The following is a 17,713-nucleotide window of genomic DNA, read 5'->3' as shown; positions in this document are numbered from 1 at the left end:
TCCTGTATGTCTTCAGATTCTTTTGCTCTAATCTCTGAGGAAGAGGTTCTCTTTTCCTTTGCCAGTCTTATTTATATCTTGGATATTATTTCTTCCTCTGTGCCACAGGGAGGAATTTTTTACTCATCTTTTTTTTTTGTATTGGCTTCTTTGAAACTTACAGAGATTTCTAGATTTTCCTCAAGTTTAAGACAACCTTTCTCTCTCTTAAAATTTTTTTTCTATCCAAATTTTATCTATTTATTTATTTTCCTTTATTAACTTTTTTAATGGTTATATGTGTATATAAACTTTATAAATACACATTTCTTTATGAATAATGTTGAGAGAGAAAATCACAACAAAAAGGAAAAACCATGGGAAAGAAAAAAGAAGTGAACATAATATGTATTGATTTACATTCAATTCTCCATAGTTCTTATTCTGGATGTAGATGGCATTTTCTATCCAAAATTTATTAGGATTGCCTTGGATCACTGAACCTCTGAGAAGAACCAAGTTTTTTTATGGTTGATCTTCATACAATCTTGCTAGTTCTACTTGTTTCACTCAGCATCAGTCTGTGTAAATCACTTCAGACTTTTCTAAAATCAATTTGTTCATCATTTTTATAGAACATAATATTCCATTACCTTCATATACCGTAACTTCTTCAGCCATTCCCCACTTGATGAGCATCTACTCATTTTCCAATTCTTTGTTATCACAAAAAGAGATGTTACAAATATGTGGTGTGATGACCACGTTAGCACTCTGGATATATTAGAATCAGCTGGAGTCAGGATAAGCAAAAGTCCTTGGTCTTTATTCTTGGTCTTTAGAGGTAGAAGTGAATTGGATGGATGCAGAATCTCCATGACCTTCCTTCTTTGTCTCCTGCCCAGAAGTGAGTCTGGCTCATCTTATTCCACCCCCTAGTCCCTCCTACAATTCTCTGTATACACCAGTTATCGAGCCAGCACAGAATAGTGGGAAGGGCCATTTTCCAAGCATATACTAATAGAGTATTGTCCAATCAGTAGTTAGCCTTGAGTGCTCAGTTGTCTGATTATAGTGCACCTATTCAGAGATTCAGCCCTTTACATCTCCCACTTTCTTTTGAGATACAAGCCCAGTAGAGACACTGCTGGATCAAAGGCTATGCACAGTTTGGTAGCCCTTTGGGCAAAATTCAGTATTATTCTCCAGAATGGTTAGATCATTTCCCAACTCAAAATGTTTTAGTGTTCCAGTTTTTCCACATCCCCTTCAACACTTATCATTATCTTTTCCTGTCATCTCAGCCAATTTGATAGGAATGAAGTGATATCTCAGAGTAAGACAACCTTCTTTTGAACTTGTTTCTTTCTTCAAGTTATTATCCTAGGTCTCTCCTCCATCTCACTGCTGAACTCCACTGATTCACTTTTAAACTTACAGAAACTACTCCTTTTAAGATTTCCAGCCATTTTTCAACTGCTAAATTCAATATTGTTTTGTCTTCATCTTTCTTGGCTTTTCTGGGATTTTTGATACTATGAATCATCACTTCTTGCTGTCTCTGGGTTCTTTGCCTAAAGGTACAGCAGTGGATTAAAAAAATAATCCCCAACATCATTCCTTCTTCTTGTTCTTGTTCTTGTTCTTCTTCCTTCTTCCTCTTCCTCCTTTTGTCCTCCTTCTTCCTTCTTTCTTCTTCTTCCTTGTTCATTCTTGTTCTTCTTCTTTCTTCTCTTTATAGCACCTGCTATAGAAGTTGCTTTCAAAGTTCTTTTTGTTATCACTCCTCATTTCTTTTTCTTGGTGAACTTATATGATTCCAAGTTATCATACTCAGCATATGACATCCAAATCTGTATATTCTCTTGAACTTCTCTCTTACATCACCAAATGCTTGCTGAATATATCTAATTAGATGTCCCAGTAGTATTTCATAGTCATGGGAGGATAGAGGTAAGAGGTTGATTAAATGACAAAGAACAGTGAGGTTCTAGTGGATGGTAAATTTAGTAAGAATTAACATTATTACATAACCACAAACAAAGTTAATAATTTTAGGATAGATTGAAAGCTTTGTGGTGTTCAAAAGAATTCTACTAGATACATCCCATGTCAAATACCATCTTGTATATTTTTCTACATCTGAATATTTAGGAGGGCTCTAAATAAATTTGAGCAGTACTGATAGAGTACAAAATGAATGCTGAGGAGGCTCCATATGTACCCTACATAAGAATTACTGAAGCTAATTGAATCTTTAGAGAGAAGTTTTGTGGGGGTTTTTGGGGTGCAAAATAAATACCTTCAACCCTTTGAGGAGCAAATATATGAAAATTGTTAGATTATTTTTCTACTTTGCCCAGAAGACCTCAGATGGTACAAGTAGGGCTAGTGAGTATGAGTTATGGGAAACAGATTTCAGCTCAATATAAGAAAACACTTCCTACCAGTTAAAATTGTCCAAAAATGGATTTAGCAATATCTAATCAATGGAACTTTTGGGCTATGGTTGAAAGGTCACTTATAAAGAATGTTAATTGAGGGATTCACTTTTGAGGTAGGAGTTATCTGTGAGGTCTCTGAAATTTCAGGCCCTCATGAATCTAATATAGTTTTTTTGGTCTTCCATTTAGCTAATACTATTTTAGTGCTAGCTAAAATGGCAGGGTTCATTTATTTATTTAACAATCCTGATTCATTTACATGAATAAATTAACTTTGCATTAAATCCTAGTTCCATTCCAAGAAGATCAAGTAAATAGTTGGATCAAAAAAATCACTATAAAGAATGGTTTTATTTTTGTGGCTGAACTTGAGTTTTTTTTCTGATAATTTAAATATTAATTGTCTTGTTTCTGATTTCAAGTTCTGTTTAATTGTACATAACTACATTTTTTCTTCCTTATTTTTTTAACCAATTGTCATGTATACTCGTCCTTAATGGATTTTTCTATTTTTTTTAATAGCTGTATAGGATCATTTATCCTTTTTTCAAAATATGATCAAAGATTTATACATGCCTGAATTTTTTTATTTTAAATAGGATTGAGTTTCTAAGATGTCTATATTATCTCTCCCACAGATGTTATCCTTTGATATTATAATATAGGTTTATTTTGAGAAATGATTGCAGGAAATTGACATTTAGTTATTCCTCATTCATCATCTAAGATCCATTCTTATTCAGTAATCATATTCTTTTTTTCTATAATTTATATTGGTTTCAGGTAGTGTATATTTCTTTTGTGAAGTCCTGTGAAGTCTTGTTCTGATTTTCAAAAGTTCTTTGCTTCTTGGCTTTATAAATACATTAGTATGAAGAGCTTTTTCTAAATGACATAAAGATGGAATAGTTATATTGTAATCTCCATGGTTTTGCTATAGGAGAACATAAAACTGGCCAGAATGGTGGTTTTATTTTCTGTGATTTCTCTTTTACATCCTGCATTTGGGACTGGTGCATTGTAATTGTTCTGCATCAGAAATATACAGCTAATATTTTTTGAGGAGGCAACTAACCTGGTTCTAGAAGAGGGTATATAATACATAAAAATTTTATTTTTTACAGGCTTTTTATTAAGTTAAGATTAAAATTACTGAAGATTTATTTAGGATAGATAGAAGATAGGTAAGAAATGCATTTTGTAAACAGCTTCTTTTATTTTCCTCCCTTTCAGATTAGTTGGCAAACACCAAGCAATTTTTAACTTATATATGTTAGCTAAAATAAAGCTATTTGACAAATAGCTTTTCTAATCATAGAAGAAAGACAGAATTAGTAGGACTTAAAGGAAGAGATCTAGAAAAAGAGAAATTTAGTGAAAAGTAAACTAAACAGTAAAAAGACACTTAGTGCTAGGTACTGGAAATAGAGATGAAACTGAAACCTTAGAGACAAAATGAAACAAAATCATATTTTGTTTTGGGGAGGAGGGAGGTTTTAGTTGGTATAGAGGCGAGGAAAGATTTCATATAGAAGATGATGTTAAGTTAAATATTGAAGATAACTGGGGATTTTAAAAGGTAGAGGTAAGCAAGGGCTATTTTTCAGGAATTGAAGGCATGACAGTATAAAGGCATGGAGTTTGCAAGAGTGCTATGTTTGAGGAGCTCCATAGAGGCTAGTTGTGCTTGGTCTGAAGAGGAGAAAGTAGGTGGGGGTGAAATTATAAAAGATATTAAATGCTAAATGGGAGAATTCATATTTGATCCCAGTCCTAGTAGGGATTTACTGGAATTTGAGTGTATCTGCTATGTGCCATTCACTGTACTATCCTGGGGGATACCAAGATGAAATAGGATTCTGTAGTCCCATGACCTCAAGGAACTTAGTTGGAGGTGATAAATATTAATTTTAGAATTTAATTAGGGGGAGGTGATAAATATTAAAGAAATAGCAGTATAAGTTATGATAGATTGTCAAGTAAGATTTCAGACATAATGGTATAAGAGATTTGGTGAGGGTGGAGGATTAGGAAAAGCTTCATTGTGGAGGTAGTAAGTACTTGAATTGGGCCTTCCAGGAAAGTACAGATTTTAATAAGCAGAGATGTAGGTGGAAACTATTTCAGGGAAGGAAAATAATGGGCAAAAAGTCATAAGAAGTAGAAATGGGCAAAAAGTCATAAGAAGTAGAAAAGTCAGGATAATACCCTGAAATAGAGTGGAGGCTCTATGGCTAGAGAGAAAGTAATGGATGTGAGTAATTTTGTGGAGGCAGGATCGGTGGAATAGAAGAGTGACATGTGGGTGTCCTACCTTTTATTCCCCTAGAGTATGGATCAGAGAGAGCTGGGATTGCAGCTGTTTCAGTAGTCCGGTTGAGAGGTGATGGCTACTAGCTTAGAATAGAGTGGTTGTAGTATGAATAGAGAAGAGTATGGTTATAGAAGGTGTTGAGGATATAAAATCAACCAGACTTGGCAATTGATTAGCCGTGAAGATGATAGTAAGAGAGTGAGTTGTCAGAGATGAATCCCAGGTTGTATGTCTGGATGTCTGGTGAAAGAGAGTGTTGGTCTCAAGAGAAATAAGAAAATTAGGAAAGAGGAGATGTGGCTTTAGGGGTAGTCTCTCCTAAAGGTAGTGAGTTCTGTAGTGTGTGTGTGTGTGTGTGTGTGTGTGTGTGTGTGTGTGTGTAAAACTTTGCATTAAATCATATATATATATTCCCATCTCTTCTACTGACTCATTCTGTGACCTTAATTTTATTCCTGGCTCTGCATTTTCCTGGTTTGCAAAATGAAGGAGTTGGAGTAGGTAATCTCTAAGGCTTTCAACTCTAATAAATGATGATTCTATGTAATTGGCAGTCTTATTGGCCATTTGGATGGGAATAGGACATCAAAATTAGTTTTAGGTAAACGATAAAATACTTGGAAGAATTCTTTCAATCGTAAGGACTCTTTATAATGTGTCCTAATTTGAAGGAGGAAATCACAGAATCTTTGAAACTTGGGAAATGAAAGAGACCTCAGATGTTGTCTAGTACAAAACCTAACTAAACCATGAATCTGTCTTTAATGATAACCAACACTTAATTTGTATTTACCTAAGACTAAGGCATTGGAAAACTGTAATTATGGTTTTTATTCTCAGAAACTTCTTTGACAAATTAATTAGGTTAGTGGTTCTTGACGTAGATATTAAGAATAACTTACTTAAGTAAAATGTCTTATTTGGGAAATTAATTCCTTAGCCACTCTTCCCTCCTCTTTTGATCACTTAATTTGAAGACTATTTCTAGGATGTCTTGTGGCAAATGCTCACAGTGTTAGCAATTTTTTAATGGAAAATGACAAAACTGGTCATTTGATATTATCATTTCCATGTTATATTGTGCAATTTAATGTAATTTTATGGAAATTTTAAATTTATATATGATAAAATATGAACAGCCATTTGTATGAATTGAGGTACACGGATGTAAAAATAATTGTACAAATTGATTTTGTCTGCTGGGCTAAGATCTTTGATTTAATGGTTTATTATTTCATAATATTTTTTCTTCTTTGATTATTTTCAGATGTTTTGGAATGTTACTAAGCCCAGGTCGAAACGTGAAGAACAGTGACATGCATTTACTGGATATGGTAATAATCATCTTAAGTCACCTTAACCAAGTGTAGATCATAATTATTTTTTTCCTGATGGTCAGATGCTCCTATTGAGATATTTGTCGTGAATTCCTTAAGGAACTATTTTTTAGCCTAGGCTTGTATTTAGTAAGTTCTTTTGGAAACCTTAAACTGAAATGACTGAAAAAGGTGTGAAATAGGTAAATTCCCACTGAAGGAATTACATGGCAAGTACAAGCAGTGTTTTGATATAGCCCTCTGTATTTATGTGTTGTTAAGTTCTTAGGAAAATGTCTTTTCTTTGATGAGTAAAGAATAGTAAGGATATTAAAATGCTAGGCATCTCCAGAAGGGATATATATTTCCTTTCACTTATTTTAATATAGTACTATTAATTTGAATATTATGATTGACATTTCTCTAAAGAATTTTTCTTTCTTTCCACCATCTTTTTGATGATCTTAGCAAAATGTATTGCCTTTAGTCATGGCATTTGAAGGAAGTCTTTAAAAACCATCATGAGATTTTAAAAATTGATATTTGTTATAGCAGCTGCAAATCAACATTCAGATTCGTAGCTAATTACCAGAAGTACACCAGCTATTCCTAGGACTCTTGGTGCAAGTTCTATAGGAAGAAGCCAGGCTTGGTACTTTGGTGTTTTCTTGACCATTATTTGTTCTCATGTTTCTCTCTCTCTCTTTCTCTCTCTCTCTCTCTCTCTCTCTCTCTCTCTCTCTCTCTCTCTCTCTCTCTCTCTCTCTCTATTTTAAAATAGCATATATATTGATTGAATTTTGTGGTATTCCTATGAATTTTCAAAAACATTCAGTTTTCTTTAGAATAAATCAGGAAAAGCTTTCCATGAGTTTTCTAAAATGTTTTATTATTATATATTAGGTATGTAATTATATTGATAGCCATTTTGAACACAAAAACTTATTAGTCATGCATACCTCTTAGCTTCTATCTCTGAGTGTGTGTGTGCATATATAAACATATGTGCTTTATCACTAATGAATGTTGAAGCATTGATTTTGTAGGGCACTGGCATTCTCTGAGGTGATGACTTTAGCCCATCAAGAATTCTGAGAATGCTAGATGTTAAAATGTAAACCTTTAAAGTCTCAAAGTCACTGATTGGCATATCAAATTTCTCTGAAAAGTCTTATCCCAGAGCCTCAGTACATCTTTATTTGAGCCTTGTCAAGAGTCTTTGGCAGTACACCATCCTTCAAAGGCTGGATGTAGTTGGGGATGGAGAGAGTGCCTGGTATATCCACGTGGAATTTTTTATTATTTGGTTTTATCCATATTATTCTTTCTTTTCATGACTTTAAGTAATTGAGAATTGAATAATTTTAAAAATAATTATTTCACAAAGAGAAATGCCCCCTAGATCAGATTTAGTTTAATTCAACAAATATTTATGATGTTTTTATTGTCATTGGGATAAGAAGACAAAAACAAAATGGTCCCTATACTCAATGACTTACATCTCAGTGGGGATGGCATGGATATGACCTATGTGCAGAAAATGAAATATAAAGTATATACATCAGAATTGTACATGCACTTTTAAGAACGTGACAGTGAAAAGGAAAGGAGCATTTTACTAATAATAATGATAGCTAACATTTATATGATACTTTTATGTTTTCTAAAGTCTTTACAAATATTATTGTATCTTATCCTCACCACAATCTTAGAAGTAGGAGCTATTATTATCATCCCATTTTACAGATGTGGAAACTGAGGCAATTAGGGGTTAAGTGACTTGCTCAAGATAATACAGTTCTGAAGTATCTAGAGCCAGATTTGAGTTCATGTCTTCCTGATTCTAGGTATAGCTGTGCCACCTGGCTGCCATTTGAGGGATGTGACACCTGAGTTGGGTTTTAAAGGAATATAAGAATTCTGTGTGGTAGAAGTAAAGTAGGATTGTACTTTTATTTCTTCAGAGTCCCAGAGATAGGAAATTGAATACTGTGTTTAGAGGATAACTATTAGACTAGTTTGACTAGAAAAGAAAATATATGAATAGAAATAATGTGGAATAAAAATAGAAAGGTAAGAGGAACTCATATTGTGGCCAAAATGGAACTTTTTGTCTTACCTCTAAATCCGTTATTTCTCCAGTCAAATGGATTCATAACTTTGGAATCATACTTATTCTTTCCTTTCACTCAGGACCTCTTTCACTTATTTCATTACTTACTGTTTCTTTACCATTCATTTTACTTCTGTAAAATCTCTATCTTTGTTTTCTCTTCACTAATACAGCTTTGAACTAGTTGATTGGAATATTTTTCTTTATTAATTATTTGCTGTTGTAAATATCTTTGGACGAATTTCTCTCTATCTTTGTTCTTCTTGGGGTCTATGTTTAGTTGTGGTGTATTGTTAAGGTAATGCTAAGGTGTTAAGGGACAGGTCAATTCTCCAAGAGCCTCCATAGCTGTGGATCATAGCATCTGAAGTAGTTGCAGGGCAGCCTTTGCTGACACAGGTATTGTGGACTGGGAATGAGATAAATTGGAGGCAGAGGGAAGAGGAGAGAGTTCAGACAATGCAACAGCCTCTCAGTCAGAGAGGTCAGAGAACAGCAACTGCCTCTCAGTCTCCTTGTATCATCCTCTCACAAGAGGAGATCCATTCTGGGTTGGATTTCCAGCAGCCACTGGCAGGTGGCTCTCATGTATTCCAACACTAAGGCATTGACTATATCATTTAAAGACTTTCTTTCCCCCCTTTTTGTATCCTCAATGCTTAGCATAATGCCTGACACATCAATGCTTAGTAAATGCTTATTGACTAATTGATTTTTTAAAAGTTTCTTGTGATTGGAACTTGTTTCATTTCATTTCATTTATTTGTACCTTCAATGTGTTGAACGGTGCCTGGAACATAGCAGATGACTAAGTAAGTGCTTGTTGATTGAAAATTCCAATTTTTTCCCGCAATGGTTAGACCAATTCACAGGTCCTTCAAGAATAACTTTTCTATATCTTTCTTATTGATACTTCTCTAATATTGACTATTTTTGTCTTTTGTCATCTTCACAAATCTGATAGTTGACAGGTTAAAACTCAGTTTAAAGAAAATTGCAATTCTCTTATTATAAATGATTTGGAATATTATATTGCTAACTTGTAATTCTTTTGAAAATTGCCTTTTTTTGTTTCTTGCCCACTTTTCCATTGAGATTTGGCTCTTATTTTTATTTATTTCTATCAGTTCCTAATATATTTTTGCCACTTAATCTTTTCCCAGAGATAGATGATAGAGATCCCCCACAAGTTAATTACTCATCTAATACTAATTGCCGTGATTTGATTCATGTAAAAACCTTTCAGTTTCTATCATTTAACTCTTCTGTTTTACCTTCTGTAATGAGAGGTAGCATGGCATAGGAAAAGGAGAGCCAGACTCAGAGCAGAGATGACCTATGTCCAGTTCTCAGAGACTCTGAGACTTTCTGACTCTGTTACTTTGGTCAAGTCACTTAACTTTTCAGTATTCTAGATAACTAAGACTATAAAATGTAGAAACAGTACCAACTTGCACTGGCAGAGAAAGTTATGTATTCTGGAAAAAATCTGTCCCTGGGATTATTTCTGTTCCTTATTTAGTTAAGAATTCTTTCTTGAACCAAAGTTGTAAGAGTTAACTCTTTCTATTCTTCTTTGGTATGTTAATGATGTAATCTTTTATATTTAGATCATTTATTGGAGGTTATGGAATATGACTTGTTGGCTTAAACATGTTATTGTCCATATTTTCTCAGCAGTTCTTTCTAATCCTATCCCAAATAGGGTATCCATGTTCACCTAATGATTGCTGTTCTGGAGTTTATTGAACACTGGATGCTACCTTTAATTGCTTTTGGATCTCATTTACCTAATCAGTTTCATTGTTCCATTTTTCTATTTTTAAAAACCTGTCTCAAGCAGCTTTGATGATTACTGTTTTAGAGTATAATTTGAGATTCAGTAATGCTATGCTGCTTCTGCACCTTGTTTTTTCCTTGTCCATGATGTTCTTGACCTTTTGATTCCCAATATGAGTTTTGATACTATTTTGTCTAGTTCTAAAAAAGAATCCCCTTGATATTTGAAATGGCATTAAATCTATAAGTAAAAAAAAAAAAAAGTTCTTCCTGAATTTGTATGTAATCCTGGAGCAAATCCTATGCTAATAATCTTAGTGTTTTTTCCAGTTTTGGTATTTGTGCTCCCAGAGTAAGAACAAAAATGAAATTTAATACCATTGATTGCTGAGAAAGTTTGGAAGAAATTATGTTTAAATCAACATATTTTTTAACACCATATATTAAATATTCACTATTTTTAGAGCATTGTATTTGTTAATAAAAGAGATAGAATGCTAAATAAGACAATCTCTTCCTCTTGAATTTTATAATCTAGCAAAGAGAGTAACATACATGAATAGATATAAAACTAAACCAAATTATAAAATGCAAAAAATTATAAAAAACTTTGCAAACCATTTGTTAGCTCCATCAGACTGTGCTGTTAAGGAGAAAATAGTGTTTGTGCTTTTTGTTGACTGCTATATACCAGTCACCATGCTCCATGCCAGGAATGTGGAAATAGAACATAGTTTCTGTCTTCATGAGCTTACATTTTATCAAAGAAGACAAGAAGTACATACATAAGCATGTATAGGATACACGCAACTAAGTGATGCATTGGATAGTGTGCTGGACCTGGAATCAAGAAGACTCATTTTCTGAGTTCCCATCTGTCCTCAGACACTTACTAGCTATGTGGTCCTGGGCAAGTCACTTCAGCCTGCTTACCTCAGTTTCTTCATCTGTAAATTGAGCTGAAGAAGGAAATTGCAAATCGTTCCAGTATCTTTGACCCTAAAATGGGTCATAAAGAATCAGATATAACTGATAAACAACAAGAAAAATAAAAAAAAATAGATGCAAGGTAACTTTTAGAGGTAGGACTGCAAGAGCTGGGTAGATCCTAGGTAGATCCCTGTAGAAGGGGAAATATGATCTGAGTCTTGAAGGAAACAAGGGATTCCAGGCATTGGCAGGATTGTGCCAAACTGAGGGAGCAGCCAGTGCCAAGGCTCAGCAATGGAAGGTTGTGTTCTGTGTGAGCTTGTTTAGGAGCTCATGAAAAAGCGAAGTTGCAGGGAAGCTGCTGTGGTTGGACCTCAGATAGTGAGTGGAGTGATCAAGTCTAATATGATTGGAAAGGAAAGTGAGGTTGTGGAGGGCTTTAAATGCTAGGGGAGATGGAGGGAGGATCCATTAAGGAGATGAATGATTTTAATTTAACATGATTCAGAGCTAATGAATACAGGAAAAAAGGAAACAGGGTTGCCGTTAATGGTATGATGATGCCATAAGGGAGATTAATGTTGGTATTTTCAAAAGAAACTTATTGTTCAAGGAAAAGGCTAGCATCAGTTTCATCACTGATAACTTTTTGTTGTTGTTCATTTATTCAGTTGTTTCTGACTTCTTGTGAGCCTGAGAACGCTGGCTTTGCTTGGCAGTGACACTGGAGAGGCTTGTCATTTCCTTCTCCATTGGATGGAAGCAAGCAGAGTTAAGTGCTTTGCCCAGGGTCACACAGCTAGTGAGAGTCTGAGGCTGCATTTGAACGCTGGTTTTTTCTGACCCCAAGCCCGGTGCTCTATCCCCTGAACCCCTTCCTATTATAGCCTGATCTTTGCATTGTTTCTCTTCCATTTAAACTTCTTTAGGGCAGGACTATTTTCATTTTTTACCCCCATTCATCCTTATATATAGTTATTCACTTGTTTCATTTGTATCTGACTCTTCATGCCAATAGCCTGGGGTTTTCTTGGTAGTCACTGTACTTGGTTGCCATATTCTTTTCCAGCTTATTTTACAGATGAGGAAATTGAAGCAAACCAGGTTTCAGTGACTTGGCCAGGGTCATACAGCTAGGAAGCATCTGAGGCTGGTTTTGAATTCAGAAAAACCAATCTTCCTGACTCTAGGCCTGGCACTCTATTCATTGTTCCCAGATGCTCTGATATATGGTACTCATACAATAAAAACTTGTTAGTTAGTTGATTAATTAGCTTGAAAAGGTAACCACATTATAATTTTATGTATTTGGAGAGTAGATGTGTATGATTTTTTTTTTAAATCAGAATGAAGTTAAAATACTAATGATTGCTACAGCAATTCTGTTTTTGTGCTTCAGCTCATTCATGTAATTTGTCTTTTTCATGAGATAAGTTCCTAACAACCTGACAAAATTGCACTTTTGTATTTTTGGTGCCCTCAGGGAACCTAATGTTTAGAGACTTGTATGGCAGATATTTTTCTAGAGAAGAATTTTTTTGAAGTAAAAGGCTTTTTGTCATATTTGCAAATCTAAAATGTTCATATAATATCTGGTTTCTTTCAAGCTTCTACAAATTCTAGCTTTCTAAAGAGACTCCAAATAATACTTGCTTAAATATTTATGTTCTATAGGAATCCATGGGAAAGAGCTGTGATGGAAGAGCTTATGTTATTACTGGAATGTGGAACCCTAACACACCTACATTCTTGGCGCTTAATGAAGAAACTCCTAAAGGTGAATTTTCTGAAAAGATTGTTCATTGTTTGGCTCAAAATATTGCTGTATGAAAATAATACTATAATGAAATAATTTGAAAATTTTTTTCTTGACTGATTGGTAATGATATTAGCTTTAAGATACAAAAGTAATTATTCCAGCTTAAAATCATAAAAAGGAATCTGCTCATATAAAAAGCTCTGGAGATATAGAGACAAAAGGAAAATAGTTTTGATCCCTAAGGAGTTTACATTCTATTTGGGTTGAAGCTGGATGGGAAAAGAGGGAATGGGAGACAGAGACTGTGTAGACAGTTTAAGAAAATACAAAGTAATTTCAAGAGGAACTTAGTTCTAGCAGTAGCGATGGGGATCAGGAGACTTTTTAGGAAAGACACCTGAAAATGTTGAAGATGGGAGGAAGTTTGGGATTCTAATAATGTTAGGAGAAAAAATATTGCAAACATTGGATAGTTTGTACAGGGGCACAGAGGGGGCAATCTAATGAGTTTGGGGAACAGTTAGTAGGCAATCTGGCCAGCATCTGGAGTCATGCAAAAGAAATCAGACTGGGAACGGATCTGCAGAGATTGATGGGAGCTACATTTCACAAGATTTTAAAGAGTGGATATAGGTGTTTATGCTTTATAGTAGAGAGAGTAGGGATGTCTACAGAGTTAGAACAGAGGAGTGACAGTCTCAAGTCTTTGAAGAATATCAACCTCATAGATGCATGGTGGACCAATTAGAGAAAGGAGCTAACCAAAGTAGGGATACCAAGTTAGAAAGCGTTTATCAAGGGTGAGATTAGGATAGGATGTGAGGAGGGTTGTGGAAGTAGAATTGATAAGATATGGGGCTTGAGATGATAAAAAGAGTCAAGTAGCATTTTGAATTTGTGATTGTAGGGGTAGCTAGGTGGTGCAGTGGATAGAATACCAGCCCTGAAATCAGGAGGACCTGAGTTCAAATATGGCCTCAGACACTAACACTTCCTGGCTTTGTGACTCTACGCAAGTCACTCAATCCCAGTTGCCTCAGCCAAAAAAAAAAAAAAAGAGAGAGAGAGAGACAGAGGAGGAGGAGGAGAAAGGAGAAGGGGAGGGGGAGAGAGATTGTGAATGTAAGAGATAGAAAACATGGTTGTTAATGAAAATATGGACATTTGGATGAAGAAAAGGATTTCCCCCAAGGGAAAATAAACAATGAGTTTGAAAATTTGAGTTCCAAATCAAGAATTTAGTGAGGCTATGAATGACTAAGGGCTCTACTTCAAGAGAAAGTGTAAGATTGAATATCTCTACATAAATATGGTGATTGAACCCTTGAAAGCTAATCAGATTATTGAAAGCAACTAAAAGGCAAGAAGAGGATGAAGGACTGAGATGAAGGGACATCTAAGATTGATAAGTGTAAGAGCAGACTGATATAGATCCCCTTCATTGCAGGTCTTATAGTTTCTCTGGATTGTCAGTTCTAATTAGCTAATTAACAATTAATCAGTAAACATTTATTAAGTGTCTACTCTGTAATTACCTAGTTCAACTTTACTCTTTCCCCTGTTTTCAATTCCTTTACCCCTGTGTCCTATAGCATTGCTTATGCTTTAGAAAGCTTCAATTCTAGATTATCACTGTCTGCCTTCTCCTTGCCTCTTGATTAGCCATTGAACAGTGTTGGAAGAAATTATGGATCATTGTTTTTACTACATTCACTAAAAATCTGTGTTATATAATTCCAACTGTGTCATGGCTGCAGTACTGCAGTTCTTTTACTCTTTCCTTGCTCCTTATATATAACTAGTTATCTTTCATACTTAAAAACCCACCCTTCACTTGACCCCCATCATCCCTTCAAGCTGTCAGGCTATATCTCTTGTCCCTGCTTTAGCCAAACTCCATGAAAAAAATCTGTTGATGTCCATTACTTCTATTTCCTCTTTACTTATTTCTCAGCACTTTGCAGTTTGACTTTTAGTTTTGTCATTCAACTGAGATTGCTTTCTCTAAAGAGCAATCATTGGCCTTTTGATCGTCAAGTATAGTATCCTTTTCTCAGTCCCCATCTTTCTTGACCATTGTGAGGTACTTTTTCCTCTCTGTTTTTTTATACTGGTCTTTTCTTTGCTATCCTACCTGTCCGGATCCTCCATCTCTGTTTCCTTGGCTGGATCATTATTTTTTCCTTGAGATATTATGGTTTGTATTTATGGCCTATAACTTGGCTATAATTGATGGGTATTGGTATTGTTCTTCAGGATGATTTCATCAGCTCCTATGGATTTACATGTAATTTTTTCTGCAGATAATACAGACAGAGATAGAGACTGACCAATCTTGTATATCTCTATATGTGGAATGATTTGGATGGTGATCTGACTAAAGAGGTGGAGAAGAAATAGTTAGATCAAAGAGAATTAGACAAGGGTAGTCTGAGGAAAACTTATAAAAGGGAAAAACATGTAGGAGACTAGGCAACAAAGTGAAATTGAGCATATAGGTCTTTCTTGATATTAAGATATCATTGATAGTTGAAAAATAGACACTTTAACTGGGTGATGAGATTAGAAACCTGACTGCAAATGATTGAGCAGTGTAAGTATAGATTAGACAGCTTTCCCCTCCCCCTTTCTCAATAGTATCTTATTGTTCCAATCACAATAAACATAGTTTTCAAAATTCGTCTTTCTGAGATTTTGTGTTCCAAATTTTTTCTTCCTCCCTTTCTTACCTTCCCCCCTTCCCAAGACATCAAATAATGTGATATCATTATATTTATATAGGTTATATGTACAATCGTGTTATGTTGTGAAAGAAAAATCAGAACAAAAGAAAAAAAAACTACAGAAACAAAAAGTAAGCAAGTAAAAAAAGGGTGAAAATAGTATGCTTTATTCTGCATTTACTTTCTATAGTTCTCCCTCTAGATGCAGATGGCATTTTTCATCCTAAGTCTATTGGAATTGTCTTGGATCATTACAATGCTGAGAAGAGCCAAGTCTGTCATAGCTGATTATCACACTACCTTGCTATTATTATGCACAGTGTTCTTTTGGTTCTGTTCACTTCACTTAACATATTATGTAAGTCTTTCCAGGCTTTCCTGAAATCATTCTGTTCATCACTTCTTATAGAACAAGAATATTCCATTAATTCATATATTATAACTTAGTCGGCCATTATTCCCTAATTAATGGGTATCCACTCAGTTTTCAGATCCTTGCCGCTACAAACATTTTTGCACATGTGTCCTTTTCCTTTTTTATGATCTTTTTAATATACAAACCCATTAGTGACACTGCTGAATCAAAAGGGTATGCACAGTTTTATTGCGCTTTGAACATAGTTCCAAATTGTTTTCCAGAATGGCTAGATCAGTTTACAGTTTCATTAATAATGCAGTAGTGTGCCAGTTTTCCCACATCCGTTGCAACATTTTTTCTTGTTAGACAGTTTTTTTAAGGAATTTATAGAAAAAGGGAGAATAATTGAAAGGGTAGTAGGATTGAGTGAAGGAAATTTGGGCATAGTTTAAAGGGAATGGTCAGCCCTCCTTTGCTCTCTGCCTTCTTTCTTCCCTCCATTCTTCCTTTTCTTTCCTCCCTCCTTCCTTCATTCTTTCCTGCATGTATTTTTAAAATCTGGTTTTCTCAAGTATTTCTCTCTGAACCTATAGAGATCTCTTCAAACTACTCCCACTTCTTTCACTGATCAGTATCATATCTTTGTTTGTTTGTTTGTTTGTTTTGGTTTTACTTTGTCTTGAGCATTTTCAACCCTTCTTGTAGAGACACACATACCTGTAAAGAATTTTAGATCATGGGATGCTGATCACCTTTCCCCTGAACCCTTTGAAATCTGGCCTTGTCAAACCTGTTATGCACATTAGACTGAAGCTTTTGTTCTGTACCTTTGTAACAAATTCTAAGCTGCATTGTCCATTTGCTTCCAAGTCCCCTAAATCTCTGTGCTGCTTTATTTTTCATGCTTAATGGATAGAGTCCTGAGTCTCATGTGAGATTTCTGTTATTTTTAGCATTATGGTTCTTAGCATTATAAAGTGGTAGGAGAAGCCTTGAATTAGGAAGGCTAATTTGTAGAACCTTACATCAGGCCAGGTGGGAAATGATGAGGATCTGAACAACAGCAAGAGGCCATGAAGAGTTTTGACATAATGAAATTTGTTTTTTATTTGACCTAGTAATTTTTGAAAAAACAGAATTGAAACTGATCAGTTGTAATAAAGACTGATCCCTAGTACAAACTCAGCTCATTAATTCAGATATTAGTTTATTTTGTATAAATTTTGCTTGTATAATAAGAGATTTCCTTGCATATTAGGAGCAGAATAAACTCTTGGCAAAAATGCTTTCTTTCAATAGATCTGCTTGGGTAAGAAAGTATTTGAAATTTTTTTTTTTTATAATTTGAAGAAGTGCATTGGAACTACAGAACCAAAACATATTTATGATTATATGAAGATAATTGTTGTATCAGGTTTTTCCATTTTACTGTAGATTGTAGTTTGATTTTTAATGATGAAAGAAAAGAGATACCTTTTTTTTTTTTTTTTTAAAACCAGTGACTAGTTTATGATTCTGGCTTAGATAAGAAGAAAACAGCTTTTTGTAATTTAATTACATTGCTACATTACATTTTCTTAGGTATTTTAGTAATAGAAAATGACCTGAGTTTACATCAACGTTTTTAAAATCCTGAAATAGCACTTTATAGTTCTGTATTTTACTGCTTTGTGGATATGAATTCTCACAACTTTCTGGCTAAGGGGAGAGATTGTAAATATTATCTTAGTTTCTTAAATGAAGAAAATCAGACATGTAGAAACTGAATAATTTGTTTAGGTTCAAATTTTGGTATGGCTGAACCAGAAACAGAATTTAGAGATCCTATCTGTTCTGTACTAGCCTTTTTTTTTTTTTTCTTTTGAGGAGTAGGGTATGGATAGGATGAGAATCTCACAATTTCTGCTGTAAAATGATTTTGGTCTCATTTGACAAACCCCAAACCTTTTGTCACTTATTTTTACAAATTCATTCTTCAAAACAATTTTACAAATTCAT

At 34.4% G+C, this 17,713-nt stretch overlaps 1 protein-coding gene across 2 annotated transcripts in view; it reads left to right on the top strand.

The window, feature by feature from the left end:
* The window catches only part of RABGAP1L (RAB GTPase activating protein 1 like), a 689,556-nt gene that overhangs the window by 97,833 nt on the left and 574,010 nt on the right, over positions 1-17,713 (top strand). For both annotated transcript variants that reach the window (XM_051998907.1, XM_051998908.1), the window contains exons 8-9: positions 6,005-6,071; positions 12,550-12,652. In XM_051998907.1, the coding sequence (XP_051854867.1) occupies positions 6,005-6,071; positions 12,550-12,652 (170 nt within the window). The remainder of the gene's footprint in view (positions 1-6,004; positions 6,072-12,549; positions 12,653-17,713) is intronic.

This window comes from Antechinus flavipes, chromosome 4, assembly GCF_016432865.1.
Source record: "Antechinus flavipes isolate AdamAnt ecotype Samford, QLD, Australia chromosome 4, AdamAnt_v2, whole genome shotgun sequence".
Lineage (NCBI taxonomy): Eukaryota > Metazoa > Chordata > Mammalia > Dasyuromorphia > Dasyuridae > Antechinus > Antechinus flavipes.
Note: the sequence above shows the minus strand (reverse complement) of the source record. Positions and strands in the feature narration are given on the sequence as shown.